The sequence below is a fragment of the Globicephala melas genome, chromosome 11 (assembly GCF_963455315.2).
Source record: "Globicephala melas chromosome 11, mGloMel1.2, whole genome shotgun sequence".
Lineage (NCBI taxonomy): Eukaryota > Metazoa > Chordata > Mammalia > Artiodactyla > Delphinidae > Globicephala > Globicephala melas.
In genome coordinates, this window is record NC_083324.2 from 51,212,859 (window position 1) to 51,225,913 (window position 13,055).

The 13,055-nt window shown below is 43.0% G+C and overlaps 1 protein-coding gene across 2 annotated transcripts in view; it reads left to right on the forward strand.

The window, feature by feature from the left end:
- The first annotated feature begins 907 nt into the window (after positions 1–907).
- UBP1 (upstream binding protein 1) overlaps positions 908–13,055 on the forward strand; it is a 70,950-nt gene continuing 58,802 nt past the window's right edge. The window contains exons 1-2 of one of the 2 annotated variants that reach the window (XM_060308783.2): positions 908–1,038; positions 1,546–1,737. In XM_060308783.2, coding sequence (XP_060164766.1) covers positions 1,625–1,737 — 113 coding nt within the window. In that variant the 5' untranslated portion in view covers positions 908–1,038; positions 1,546–1,624. Of the gene's footprint in view, positions 1,039–1,322; positions 1,738–13,055 lie in introns of those variants that run through there. The other variant, XM_030830070.3, reaches the window with a different exon arrangement.

Below are 13,055 nucleotides of genomic sequence, written 5' to 3' on the forward strand. Positions count from 1 at the left end.
AGGGTTCCTAGAATGACCTAGTGGGGTTCTTGCTAAACCTGAATTTTACAGATGGGACAGGAGGTCAGCAGATTGACTAAAGTTTGATCAAGCAAAGAATCTTTGTCCTAAAACACCAGCAACTGCTACTTCCTGTCTTTTGGGACACTAGCTTTTGGAACCCGTATGCCACGCTGTGAGGAAATCAAGACCACATGTAAAGGCCACGTGTAGGCATTCCAGCAGGCCCAACTGAGGTCCCGGTCCACAGCCAGTATCAAGCATCAGACATGAGTATGGGAGCCCTTGACATGATTTTAGCTGCACTCATAGGAGAGGCCCTGGATGGGAATCCCCTAAGCCCAGTGAACCCCAGAAGCAAGAACAATAACAACAGCGTAATTGCCATCTGTTCCTGCGACCCAACCCCTCCTTTAGTTCAAGCTCGCCAAACCACTCACGGGAATTAGCAGTTGAGGGAACTTTCCGGAGCCCTTCCTCGGGAGTGATGATTGGCTTGCACTCACGTCAATCAAGACTTTCTGCCCAATGGACCTTTCAGCCTCCAGACAGGGTGTGAGCCTATTGGCTAGCACAACCGCGCTCTCCATCTGTAGTGTGGGCAAAACCCAGAAAGTACCCACAAAGACCACACAGGATAAAAACACCTCCAGAAGTGGCGTTTAGGGCGGCTTCCTACAGTGCGGTCCAATGAACTCTTTCTTTTGGCAGCAACTTCAGTCCTCGAGCCCGCCCAAAAGGAAGAAGATCTTGACTGGTTGTTTAGCACAGGGGCACAGAGACTCACGGGAGCCTCGACGAAGCGCTTGCCGTTATTGTTCAGATCGCCTGTCAATCAGCGCGACTTTCTGGATGGGCGGAAACTGGGGCCCTTTGGCACCGCCTCTTCCTAGGCTGGTGTGTAAGGAGGTCGCCAGGCCGCAGCGGCTGGGAACCTGCCGCGTGGGCGGGGCCGCGCTGCACGGCCCTACAGTTGCTTCAACGTGAAGCGTCGGAAGTGCAGCGAACCTCGGGGCCGTGAGAGGGGGGCTTGGCCCGGTGCGAGCGCGGGGGCGGGGCCGCGGCCGGGGCGGGGCTGGAGGAGGCGGAAGCGGCGAGCGAGCTGGAGCCGGAGCCGTAGCGAAGCCAGCGTCCGGGCCGGCGGGACGGCGTCGGCTGGGTTGGCCGGGGCGGCGGGGCGCTAGAGCCGGGGCGGGCGGGCAGCGGGCCGGGGGTCGAGGCCGGGGGTCGGGTGACGGGCGGGCTGAGCTCCCGCCCCCCGCGCGGTCCCGGGGAGGATGCGGCCGGGGGCCTCGGGGCGGGGCGGGCGGTGGCGGCGGCAGCGCTAGCGGCGCAGGGGGTGGGCGGCGGCGGCATGAGGCGCGGGGCCGGCGTCCGCGGGAGGGAGGCACTGCCCGCGGCCCGGCCGCTCCCGCTGCAGCTGCTCGCCGGGTTCGCCGTGCCCTGCCCGCGGGGCCCTGGCTGTTCTCATCCCGGCCGCCGCCCGGGCTGCCGCTGGTGACCACTCGCCGCGCCGCCGGAGGCTTCACCCGCGCCCTCCCCCAGGACGCGCCCGTGGAGCTCCGGCCTCTTCGCCCCGCTCGCGGAGGCCGCGCTGCGCGCCGGGCGGCGGCGAAGCCGGAAGATGGCCTGGGTGCTCAAGATGGACGAGGTGATCGAGTCCGGGCTGGTGCACGACTTCGACGCCAGTCTCTCGGGCATCGGGCAGGAGCTGGGCGCCGGCGCCTACAGCATGAGGTACCAGTGCCCGGGCGCGGGCGGGCGGGCGGGCGGGCGGACGGGCTGGCGGAAGCCTCTGTCTCCTTGGGAAAGGCCTGCACGACCCTGGGCCTCTGACCGCGCCATGGAGCCCTGCGGGCCTCTGCCCACGGCGGGGGCCGGCGACGGAGGGCGGCCCCGCAAGCTTTGGCCCGGGGACCGCCCCTGAGGGCTGCATTTTTGCTGTAAAATACGCCCCGCTGTTAGGATGGCTTGAGTTGGGGGAAGGGACTTCCTTGCCTTGCAAGTGATTTACAAGTCACTTAGAGCTGGAATACAGTGTACGAAATGCTAGGACTCGTGTTGGGAGAACACTCTCCAGGATTTTGGCATTAGTTCCTATTTTGTTCTACATTGTAGTCTTTATTGGTTGCAAATTTTAATCACTTGATATTCCAATAGTAATTATCATAAGTGAAAGTAGCCACAGGGGGGAAAAGCACATTAACTTGGGTTTTTTAATTGTCTCAAAGTGAAGTTTTTCACTGGGGGGACTACCCTCTGAGGCTGTTTCCTTTTGAAGAAGGCTTTAAGATGCACTGATTGCACCACAAACAAGAGTTTGTTTAGTCTCAGCTGTCTGAGACTAAAGCAGCCATTCATTTTGTTTAATTTTGATAGGTTGAAACAGATCTGAACTTAGTCTCTCGCCTTTATCCTGAAGAACACTGGGTTTTTCCTATCAGTTTGGCAGCTCTGTATTTTTATTTTTTTAGCAGTTTTATGGAAATATAGTTTACTTAGTATACGTTCACCCGATTAAAGTGTAAAATTCAGTGGTTTGGCAATTTTTCGTAAATGCGAATTAAATGAGATTTTGCGAAGAGACTCTTTAAAGTAATGACTGATGTCTTTGACGAGCTGTCCAGTTTCCTAGTAGCTTTCATACCTCTCACTGCAGCTCTGGGGGAGGACAGGGAGCATTAAAGTCTTGAAGAAGAACGACTTCTGGGTCAGAGCAGGCCTTGGATGGTAGGGGCTGCTCCCTGAAATAATTTGGCTTTTAAATCTTAAACAGAAACTCTGAGCTGAAAAGTGGAGATGTTTCTTAGGGTGTGGAAGCACATGGATGAAAGCTTCAGGTCGCCGGTCTCTGACCCTGATTGGGTCTGTGCTGGTCTGCCTGAACTTGGCACTTCCTCTCTCTGCAGCTGTGCAACTTGAGGGCTTTGGATGAGGTGGCTTATTTTCTAGAACAACTGTCTTAGTGTTGAGGAAATTGAGCTACTGAAAGTCATAAGGTCACCCCAGTCGGCAGTACAAGAGGCACTGATTCACAGTGAAAACGTGTGGGCCTCAAGGGCCATGCTGCTCCTTGAGACCCTGGACTTGCAGTGAAGGCAGAAGAGGGCAGGTGAGGCAGATTCAGTGTTTCTTCTCAATTATGGTTAAGTGAAGGTTTGCTGCTGAGAGCTTTGCTTACTGAGGGTTATTTTGAGCTTTTACTTTTTTTTCTCGAGTTCTGTGTGTTTCAGTGATTCAGCCAACTAGTGAACTTTTGTTTATGGTCTAGAAGGAAAATCTTGATATTAAACCTTTTCATTACCTTGTCCTTAAAGGTATTTTCTGACATCTTTGTAATTCTGTGTCTTTTTACAACACTTTCCATGGGGACTTTTTCCATTGATTGTTTTTGGTTATTGGTTATATGGTATGTGTCATTTAATCTGAATTTTCTAGTATCTTTGAAGGCAAATACCATTTTTAAGGAGCTTATTTAGTTTTCTGTACTTAATTGGGTCCTCAAGAGGAGCCAGGAGAGTACTTGCCTCTTGCAAATTCAAGGCCCATTATTTCAAATACAAATTTAGGAAAACTCCAAGATTGCTTTGATCTGAAGAAGGTCTGAAGAAGGCTGTTGCAGTCCTCCTTTGATGGCTCTTAGGCTTCCCACGCCCGGCCCTGGAGCTGGGAAGTGCCCAGCCTCCTCTCTGCAAGGGCAATGGCCTCCTTTCCTCAGGCATCGGGGAAGCGGGACATTCCCGAGCTCCAGGGAAGTAAGGCTCATGATTCTTGTCTGTTTCATTTGTTCTCTCAAATTCAAGAAATAAACTTTAGGCGCTAAATTTGAAATTATTGGAAAAGTGACGTCTTGATAAAAATTTGCTCTGGAGGCAGCTTTGCATTTTTCTTTCAAAGTGAAGTATGCTTGAGGGACTTCCCTGGAGGTCCAGTGGTTAAGCCTCTGCGCCAGAGTGGTAGGGGAACTAAGATCCCACCCGCCACGCAGTGTGACCAAAAAAAAAAAAAACCCAAATTGAAGTACGCTTACTGTATTTGCTTTTTGTATGGCTTAAACCAAGAGGTATTTCTAAAGACTTCTTTAGGAAATGATTTCTTCAGCTTTGAAGGAAGATAGCATGAAAGAAACATGTGGTTTCTCTCAGTAGTCTAACAATTTAGAAATATATATTTGCATTGAATGATGTAGGCTGATAGTATTGGGATATGATGAGGCTAATTTCTGGTAAAATCTTTGCTTCCCTTATTTTTTCTACACTCGTTCTCATTGTCTGTGTTCTTCTGTGTGTACTCTGGTACCCCATTTGTATGTGAGGCATAGGCTGCTGCAGATTCTGTTTGAAATGAGGCAGGTCATAAATGCTTGAAGAGACCCTAGAAAGCTAATAGACCAATCCTTTTCTTGTAAGTGTTTAAACCAAAGTTTGTAGTTGTTAAAGCGATTGTCAGTGGCACCACCATTCCAAGTGAGGACTGAGTTTCCCCTCACTAAATGAAGGCCGAAACCCATTGTAACTTGAAATCTGGGTCATTCATGTTTTGTGAAGTAAGGAGCAGATAACCAAAGGACTTGAAAAAGTAAAACTCATTAAAACTCTCCTAGGAGGGTCTTTTGGGCCACCTGGTAATTTTATTTCCATCTTAAGTGTTCACATGAAATGTATAATCTATAATAAGTTAACTTTCAGGATTTAACGAGTAATTTGAAAAATAAAAGTAATGTGAATTCTTTATGCATAAAAACTTTTTTAATATTAAATTATTACTTTACAAAGGGCATTGGTCTGAGCCCTCTTAAACTTCACTATGGTATACATCTGTTTTGAAACAAAAGGTATACTTCACATATTCTTAAGTGAGAGGTACATTCATAGTTTACAAATAATTTGCTAAATCAAAACTGGTTTGGGGTGAAGACAGATTTCCTATGTTGATTGAAAGATTAAAATGTCAGTTTATAGACCCTTTGAGGTAATGGGAAAATTTTAACTTTGATCAGTGTTAAGTTAGTAAAAGATTACAAAGGATATGGTTTATTATGTAGCTATTAATAGCTTATAATTTTCTTTGGGTCTCATGCTAAAGCAGAATGTCCTTGAGTAGGTGACATTTCTTGGAAGTATAGAAAATTTTCAGGATCAGTGAAATTTGAACAATTTATTAGGGTGGTACCTGAGACTGCTTCCAGAATCGGCAATAATTTCTATAAAATTTCTCATTTCAAATTTTAAAAACTTTTTCTGGGTTTAATCTTGAAAGACTTTAATAAATTGTTGATAAAAAAAGATACTCACTTCAGAGTATAGTATCCGTATTTGTTATTACCTTAAAGCAGGGATTGGCAAATCTTTTCTATAAAAGGCCAGATAGCAAATATTTAAGGCTTTGTAGGCCAGAGGGTCTCTGTCAGTCTGTTTTGTTTGTTTACAACCTTTTTAAAAAATGTAAAAACCATTCTTAGGTCCTGATTGTACAAAAACAGGCCAGCTGGGTTTGGCCTTTGGGCTGTAGCTTGCTGACCCCTGCTGTAAAGGCTAGATTCTAATAATATACTTTGATTGCCTTGGAAAAACATTTGCTGAGTATTGAAACCTTATATTCAAAAAATAATTTTTATGTAGACTAAGAACTCAGCTAATTTATGTACCTCCTATTGTTTGTCCATAGATTTTATTGTGTTCAATTTTTAAAATCAGGTGTTCTCTCCCCGCACTAAGTAAGATTCAGTACAGTTTATGCCCTTCAATCAGGGCTATTTGAAACTTGGTAGTTTATTGATACGGTCTCATAAATGTGATGTTTCATCAGAGTGACACTTATTAGTTTGCTAGGACAACTTGAACATTTACTTTTGGTGGAAATACTGTCTGATGGTTCATCTTATTTTGCTGTAATTTCTGTGACTGAATTTAAAAGAAGTTCTGTAATATTTATTTTGCTTGCTTTGGGACATATCTGATACATGGTTGTGAAATTCTTCTGCGTTGAACCTTGGTAGTAGAGTCTTTTTGTTTTAAACTTTCTGAGTTTGAGTTAGGAGTTTATGTTTACAAGTTAAAAAGATTGTGTAGATAGTTGACATATACCCTTTACCCAGCTTCTACTTCCATAACTGGAATACAGTCTTCAAAACTGCCTTGGTGCAGAACTGTTACCTAAAGTGCAAAATTCATTTGAATTTCACAGGTTTTTCTTCTCTATTGCCCTTTTTCTAGTCCAGGTTCCAATCTAGGATCCCATATTGCATTTAGTCTTTACCTCCTTCAACAACAATTCCTTAGTCTTTCCTTCTCTTTTATGACTCCGACACTTCTGCTATGTAATAGTCAGAACCGTTGTTTTTAAACACATAAAACTTTTTTGGAAGCAACAATAGAATACCTGTGAATACTATTTAGCTTTTAAAGGATCTCTGTCATTTTAGCAGAATGATTTTTTTTAAAGGCTCATTTTTATTTTATTTTATTTTTTAATTTTATGGCTATGCTGTGCAGCATGTGGGATCCTAGTTCCCTGACCAAGGATTGAACCCATGCCCCCTGCATTGGAAGTGCAGAGTCTTAACCACTGGACCTCCAGGGAAGTCCCAGCAGAACGATTTTGAGTAGAGTAGGACCACTGTTGATGTCATTCATTTATAGATTACTTTGTCTCAGTCTACCTGAATAGAATGGTATGCTGTGTCCTTTGTAGTCTCTTCATAAGCAAGAACTTTTAAATTTTATTAATTCATTTGAAATAACAATTACAAACCATTATATATTACCACAAATATATTTTATTAAAAAACTTTTTTCAGAAACAAAACACTTTGTGAGAAGAGTAATATTGTCTTACACTTACAAATTTCTTTTTTTTTTAACATCTTTATTGGAGTATAATTGCTTTACAATGGTGTGTTAGTTTCTGCTTTATAACAAAGTGAATCAGCTATACATACACATATATCCCCATATCTCTTCCCTCTTGCGTCTGTCTCCCATCCTCCCTATCCCACCCCTCTAGGTGGTCACAAAGCACCGAGCTGATCACCCTGTGTTATGCTGCTGCTTCCCACTAGCTATCTGTTTTATATTTGGTAGTGTATATATGTCCATGCCACTCTCTCACTTTGTCCCAGCTTACCCTTCCCCCTCCCTGTGTCCTCAAGTCCATTCTCTAGTAGGTCTGCATCTTTATTCCCATCCTGCCCCTAGGTTCTTCATAACCAATTTTTTTTAGATTCCATATATATGTGTTAGCATACGGTATTTGTCTTTCTCTTTCTGACTTACTTCACTCTGTATGACAGACCCTGGGTCCATCCACCTCACTACACATAACTCAATTTTGTTTCTTTTTATGGCTGGGTAATATTCCATTGTATATACATATGCCACATCTTCTTTATCCATTCATCTGTTGATGGACACTTAGGTTGCTTCCATGACCTGGCTGTTGTAAATAGAGCTGCAATGAACATTGTGGTACATGACTCTTTTTGAATTATGGTTTTCTCAGGGTATATGCCCAGTAGTGGGATTGCTGGGTCGTATGGTAGTTCCATTTTTAGTTTTTTTAAGGAACCTCCATACTGTTCTCCATAGTGGCTGTATCAATTTACATTCCCACCAACAGTGCAAGAGTGTTCCCTTTTCTCCACACCCCCTCCAACATTTATTGTTTGTAGATTTTTTGTTGATGGCCATTCTGACTGGTGTGAGGTGATTCCTCATGGTAGTTTTGATTTGCATTTCTCTAATGATTGATGTTGAACATTCTTTCATGTGTTTGTTGGCAGTCTGTATTATCTTCTTTGGAGAAATGTCTGTTTATGTCTTCTGCCCATTTTTGGATTGGGTTGTTTGGTTTTTTTTTAATATTGAGCTGCATAAACTGCTTGTAAGTTTTGGAGATACATCCTTTGTCAGTTGCTTCATTTGCAAATATTTTCTCCCATTCTGAGGGTTGTCGTTTCGTCTTGTGTATGGTTTCCTTTGCTGTGCAAAAGCTTTTAAGTTTCATTAGGTCCGATTTTTTTTTTTAATTTCTATTTCTCTAGGAGGTGGGTCAAAAAGGATCTTGCTGTGATTTGTCATTGAGTGTTCTGCCTATGTTTTCCTCTAAGCAAACTTCTTTAATATTTGGTGTAGAAAAGCAGATGGATTCTCTTATCTGCTATCGGAATATATTGTTTTGGTTGACATATGTGAAGAAAATCCAGCCTCACGTAGATATGTGTTTGGAAAAGGGGAGATTATTTTAATAGCCCTTTCAGATCATTTTGGAAAGTCGTCTGATAATATACCAGCACTTGAAAAGTGGTAGTTTCTTAAAGTTACAATGTGGACTCTGAAACTGTACCAATGTACTTTTTGTACTGTTACATTAGAATCAATTTGTCTGTTTTGAACTTTGATTGGGTCTCTTACCCTGAGTAATTTTGAAATATGCATGCATTGGTCATTTGGAAAATAATGATTTCTTGAGTTATGCAGATCTTCTAAATGTTGACATTTTTCTCTATGCAGTATTAAAAAATCATATTCCTTAGTATCACCACTGTCCCATCAGAGAAAGTACATGGTGGAGGGTGCAGATTTTATCATTGGTAACAAATGCTATCACAGTTGTTTTACTCGAAATGATAGGCTCGTTTTATTCATTTTTGAGGAAATTTCTGTCAGATACTCAGGTATGAATAATCATAGTTTGTCAATATTTATTTCAAGTAAAAATGATATTCTGTGAGAGAAGCTGCTAGATCAGCCCACAGATCATAATTTCGTAAAAAACTTTTCCTTGAGACAACCATTGCACTTAGATGTGCAGCAGAAATACCTTATACCTACCCAAGGACCAATATTTAATAAAATTAATACTTTTTATACAATGACTGCTAGTGTAGCTTGGTGCCACTGCCTTGATTCATGCCAAGGCACCTGCAGTTTTAACCACCATCGGTTTTGTGCAAATGTCAACTGAGTGAGAAAGGCAAATAATGATTCAGTGTTATCCTGAGAATAGGTTTGACCTCCTGAACCCTTGAAAATCTCAGGGTCCCCAGGATTCCATGGACCACACTTTGAGAATCTCTGGTCTAATGTGTGCCTAGAGTTTGGATACTTAAAATATTTTCTATTAAATTAAAAACAAACTAGAGTTCAGAGAGTCCTGGTGTCACTCAACAAAGGGCAGAGCTGGGATTTGAAGCTCCAGAGTTGGGATCTGACCTCCACTTCTTTCCGTTGCACCCTTTGCTGCCCACCAATGAATAACTGAGAAGTCTTCTCAAAGTAGAAGAAAATAATCTTTCTGGATAGGAGAAAAATCAGTTGGGAATGCCATATATATATATATAGATAGATAGATAGATATAAAATTTATTTTTTTTCTTGTTGTAGCTTTTTTTATTCTCTTTTTCTTCTCTTCAGGACCTTGCTGAACTTATTAGTTCTAATAATTTGTAGGATCTCAGACTTCCTAGTTGATATCTTTAAATAATTATAGATTTATTTCTTCCTGTGTAATCTTTTTTTTTTTTAACATTTAGTTTTTGGCTGCTTCGGGTCTTAGTTGTGGTGCACGGGCTCTTCTTTGCAGTGAGTGGGCTTCTCTCTAGCTGTGGTATGTGGGCTCTGTAGTTGCGGCATGTGGACTTAGTAATTGCAGTGAACAGGCTTAGTTGCGCTGTGGCCTGTGGGATCTTAGTTCCCCGGCCAGGGATCGAACCAGCGTCCCCTGTGTTGCAAGATGGATTCTTAACCACTGGACCATCAGGGAAGTCCCACTTCCTGTGTAATCTTCACATTTCATTTTCTTGCCTTAGTGTGTGGTCTAGCCTTCACTGCAGTGTTGTTTAGAAGCACTAAGAACTTGAATCTTCAGTCTTCTTACTGATTAGAGAATGCTTCCAAAATTTCATAAATAGGTTGTCTCTGTTTATAGCTGAGATTGGTCCTCAATTTTCTTTTCTTTTCTTTTTTTTGGTTCTCCTGTCCTTTTAAAAAAACATTAAGGCTGTATCAGCTTCAAGTGAGCAGGAGAGCGTTCCCTTTATGACCTAAACTTTTTTTTTTTTTTTGCGGTACACAGTCCTCTCACTGCTGTGGCTTCTCCCGTTGTGGAGCACAGGCTTGGGACGCGCAGGCCCAGCGGCCATGGCTCACGGGCCCAGCCGCTCCGCGGCACGTGGGATCCTACCGGACCGGCATGAACCCACGTCCCCTGCATCAGCAGGCAGATTCTCAACCACTGCGCCACCAGGGAAGCCCTGAGCTAAACATTTTTGTGTGAGGTGGGACTTAACTGTTTCTTCAAGGTTTTGTAAAGCTCACCTGGAATACAGCATTTGGTGATTTTAATGTTTTTTTTTTTTTTTTTGCGTGTAGATGTTTGACTGCCTGTGTAATTTATTTAATGGGCATAGGAAATATACAATTTATCTGTCTTACCCAGCTGTGGGAATTTTTTTCCAGATTTTTTTTTAACTGATCTCCATGATGTTTGTGATTACTCTTTCTTTCACTCCATGTATTGCTTGTGTCTTTTCCTTCTTCTGTGACCTATTGCAGAGGTTTGTCTATATCTAGTGTTTTGTAAGAAATCAAATTTTAGTTTTGTTTTTCTCCTCTATTGCATTTTCTCTTTTATTTTTGTCGTCTTCCTTCTTGTCTTGATTATGCTTGTTATTTTCCACCTTCTTTAGTTAGGTGCTTTGTCCTTGGTTTTTGGTGTGTGTTTTCTAATAGATGCATTTACAGCTACATATTTATCTGTAAGTCTGTCTCCCAAGGTTTTGTGGGGTTTTTTGTTTTTTTGGCTGCATTGGGTCTTCATTGCTGCGCACGGGCTTTCTCTAGTTGTGACGAGTGGGGGCTACTCTTCGTTGCAGTGCATGGGCTTCTCATTGCAGTGGCTTCTCTTGTTGTGTAGCATGGGCTCTAGGCACACAGGCTTCCGTAGTTGTGGCACGCAGGCTCTAAAGCGCGGGCTCAGTAGTTGTGGCGCACAGGCTTAGTTGCTCTACAGCATGTGGGATCCTCCTGGAGCAGGGATTGTACCCGTGTCCCCAGCATTGGCAGGCGGATTCTTAACCACTGCGCCACCAGGGAAGTCCCTCTCTCCCAAGTTTTGAAGGCAGTACCTTTGTTTTCATTCAGTTCTTTTGTTTTCTTTATCTTCTTGTAGTTTTTTATATATTCTGGATACTAGCCTTTGATTATGCATATATGTCACAGATACTTTCTTCTACTCCTTGGCTTGCCTTTCCATTCCCTTTATGTTGGCTTTTGAACAGAAATGCTTGATTTGGATATGGTCAGATTGACCAGCCTTTTCATTTATAGTTAGTCTTTCCCTGCTCTGAGGGTATAAAGATATTCTTATAGTCGTCTCTGAAGATTTATTACTTTACATATTCCATCTAAGTTTATAATCTCTCTAGAGTTTTGTTTTTTCTCTTCTTCTGTTTTTGGTGTAGCATGAGAGGAGGCCAGTTAATTGCAGTTATCCTTGTATGAATATGCAGTTTACCTAATATAACTGAAAAGACTGTTTACTTCTTAACTCTTTATATTGCCATTCTGTTATAAATCCAGTGCCCATCAAGTTCTAAATGTGGTGTTCTGTTTCCAGATTATGGATTCTGTCCTTGTGTTCCTGGGGATACCCAACTAGATCATGTTTTGTCATGGTTTGTCATTATCTCTTGGATTTGACTTGTTAATACTCAATTTAGGAGTTTTGCATCTATATTTATAGTTGAAATGAACTTTTCATTTTCTTTTCTAGTTTTGCTTGTACCTAGTTTTGATTTCAAAATTACCTAAGTCTTCATAAAATGATTTCGGAAGTATTTCCTCTGCTTCTGTTCCGTTGAAGGGTTTGTGTAAGAGCTGCCATTGAAAGTTCGCTAGAACTCGCCTGTGAAAGTTTACTCTGGAGGAATATTAACCACAATATCAGTCTCTGTAGGATTATTTTTTTAAAGCTTTTTATGTGTTCTTTTTTTGGCTGCTTTGGGTCTGCGTTGCTGCACGCTGGCTTTCTCTAGTTGCTGTGAGCGGGAGATACTCTTCATTGTGGTGCGCGGGCTTCTCATTGTGGTGGCTTCTCTTGTTGCAGAGCATGGGCTCTAGGCACGTGGGCTTCAGTAGCTGCGGCACGCGGGCTCAGTAGTTGTGGCATGTGGGCTCTAGAGCACAGGGTCAGTAGTTGGGGCACGCGGGCTTAGTTGCTTCACGGCATGTAGGATCTTCCAGGGCCAGAGATAGAACCCGTGTCCCCTGCATTGGCAGGTGGATTCTTAACCGCTGAGCCACCAGGGAAGTCCTGCTTTTTATGTCTTGAAGAAAGCTTTGGTGTTTTTTCCTAGGGAGCTGTTCATCTTATCCATATTTTCAAATATGTTGGCATAAAGTTGTTAATATTCTCATCTTATTAGTTTTTATATTGTTAGTTATATCTTTTTTACTCATACTGATCAGTGCCTTCTCTTTTTGATCAGTCTCTCCTAGACTTGTATCTCATTTTTTAGGGCACACTGGACCAGTCCTTTTGTGCACTTGATTCTTGTTTGTCAGGAGTAGGAGAAGTTCCAGATTTTTAAAAAATTTATTATTTTATTTTTGGCTGCACTGGGTCTTTATTGCTGTGCATGGGTTTTCTCTAGTTGCGGCGAGCAGAGGGCTACTCTTCATTGCAGTGTGCAGGCCTCTCATTGCAGTGGCTTCTCTTGTTGCGGAGCACGGGCCCTAGGCACGTGGGCTTCAGTAGTTGTGGCTCATGGGCTCAGTAGCTGTGGCTCGTGAGCTCTAGAGTGCAGGCTCAGTAGTTGTGGCACACTGGCTTAGTTGCTCCGTGGCATGTGGGATCTTCCCGGACCAGGGCTTGAACCCCTGTCCCCTGTATTGGCAGGTGGATTCCCAACCACTGCACTACCAAGGAAGCCCCACTACTACTGTCTTAATTCTTGGTGATTTCAAAAGATATTTAAATGGGACTTCCAGTAACGTGACACTTCTGTTCCTTGATTATCTTTCTTATAATGACATGATCTCAGCTACTCAATCGTA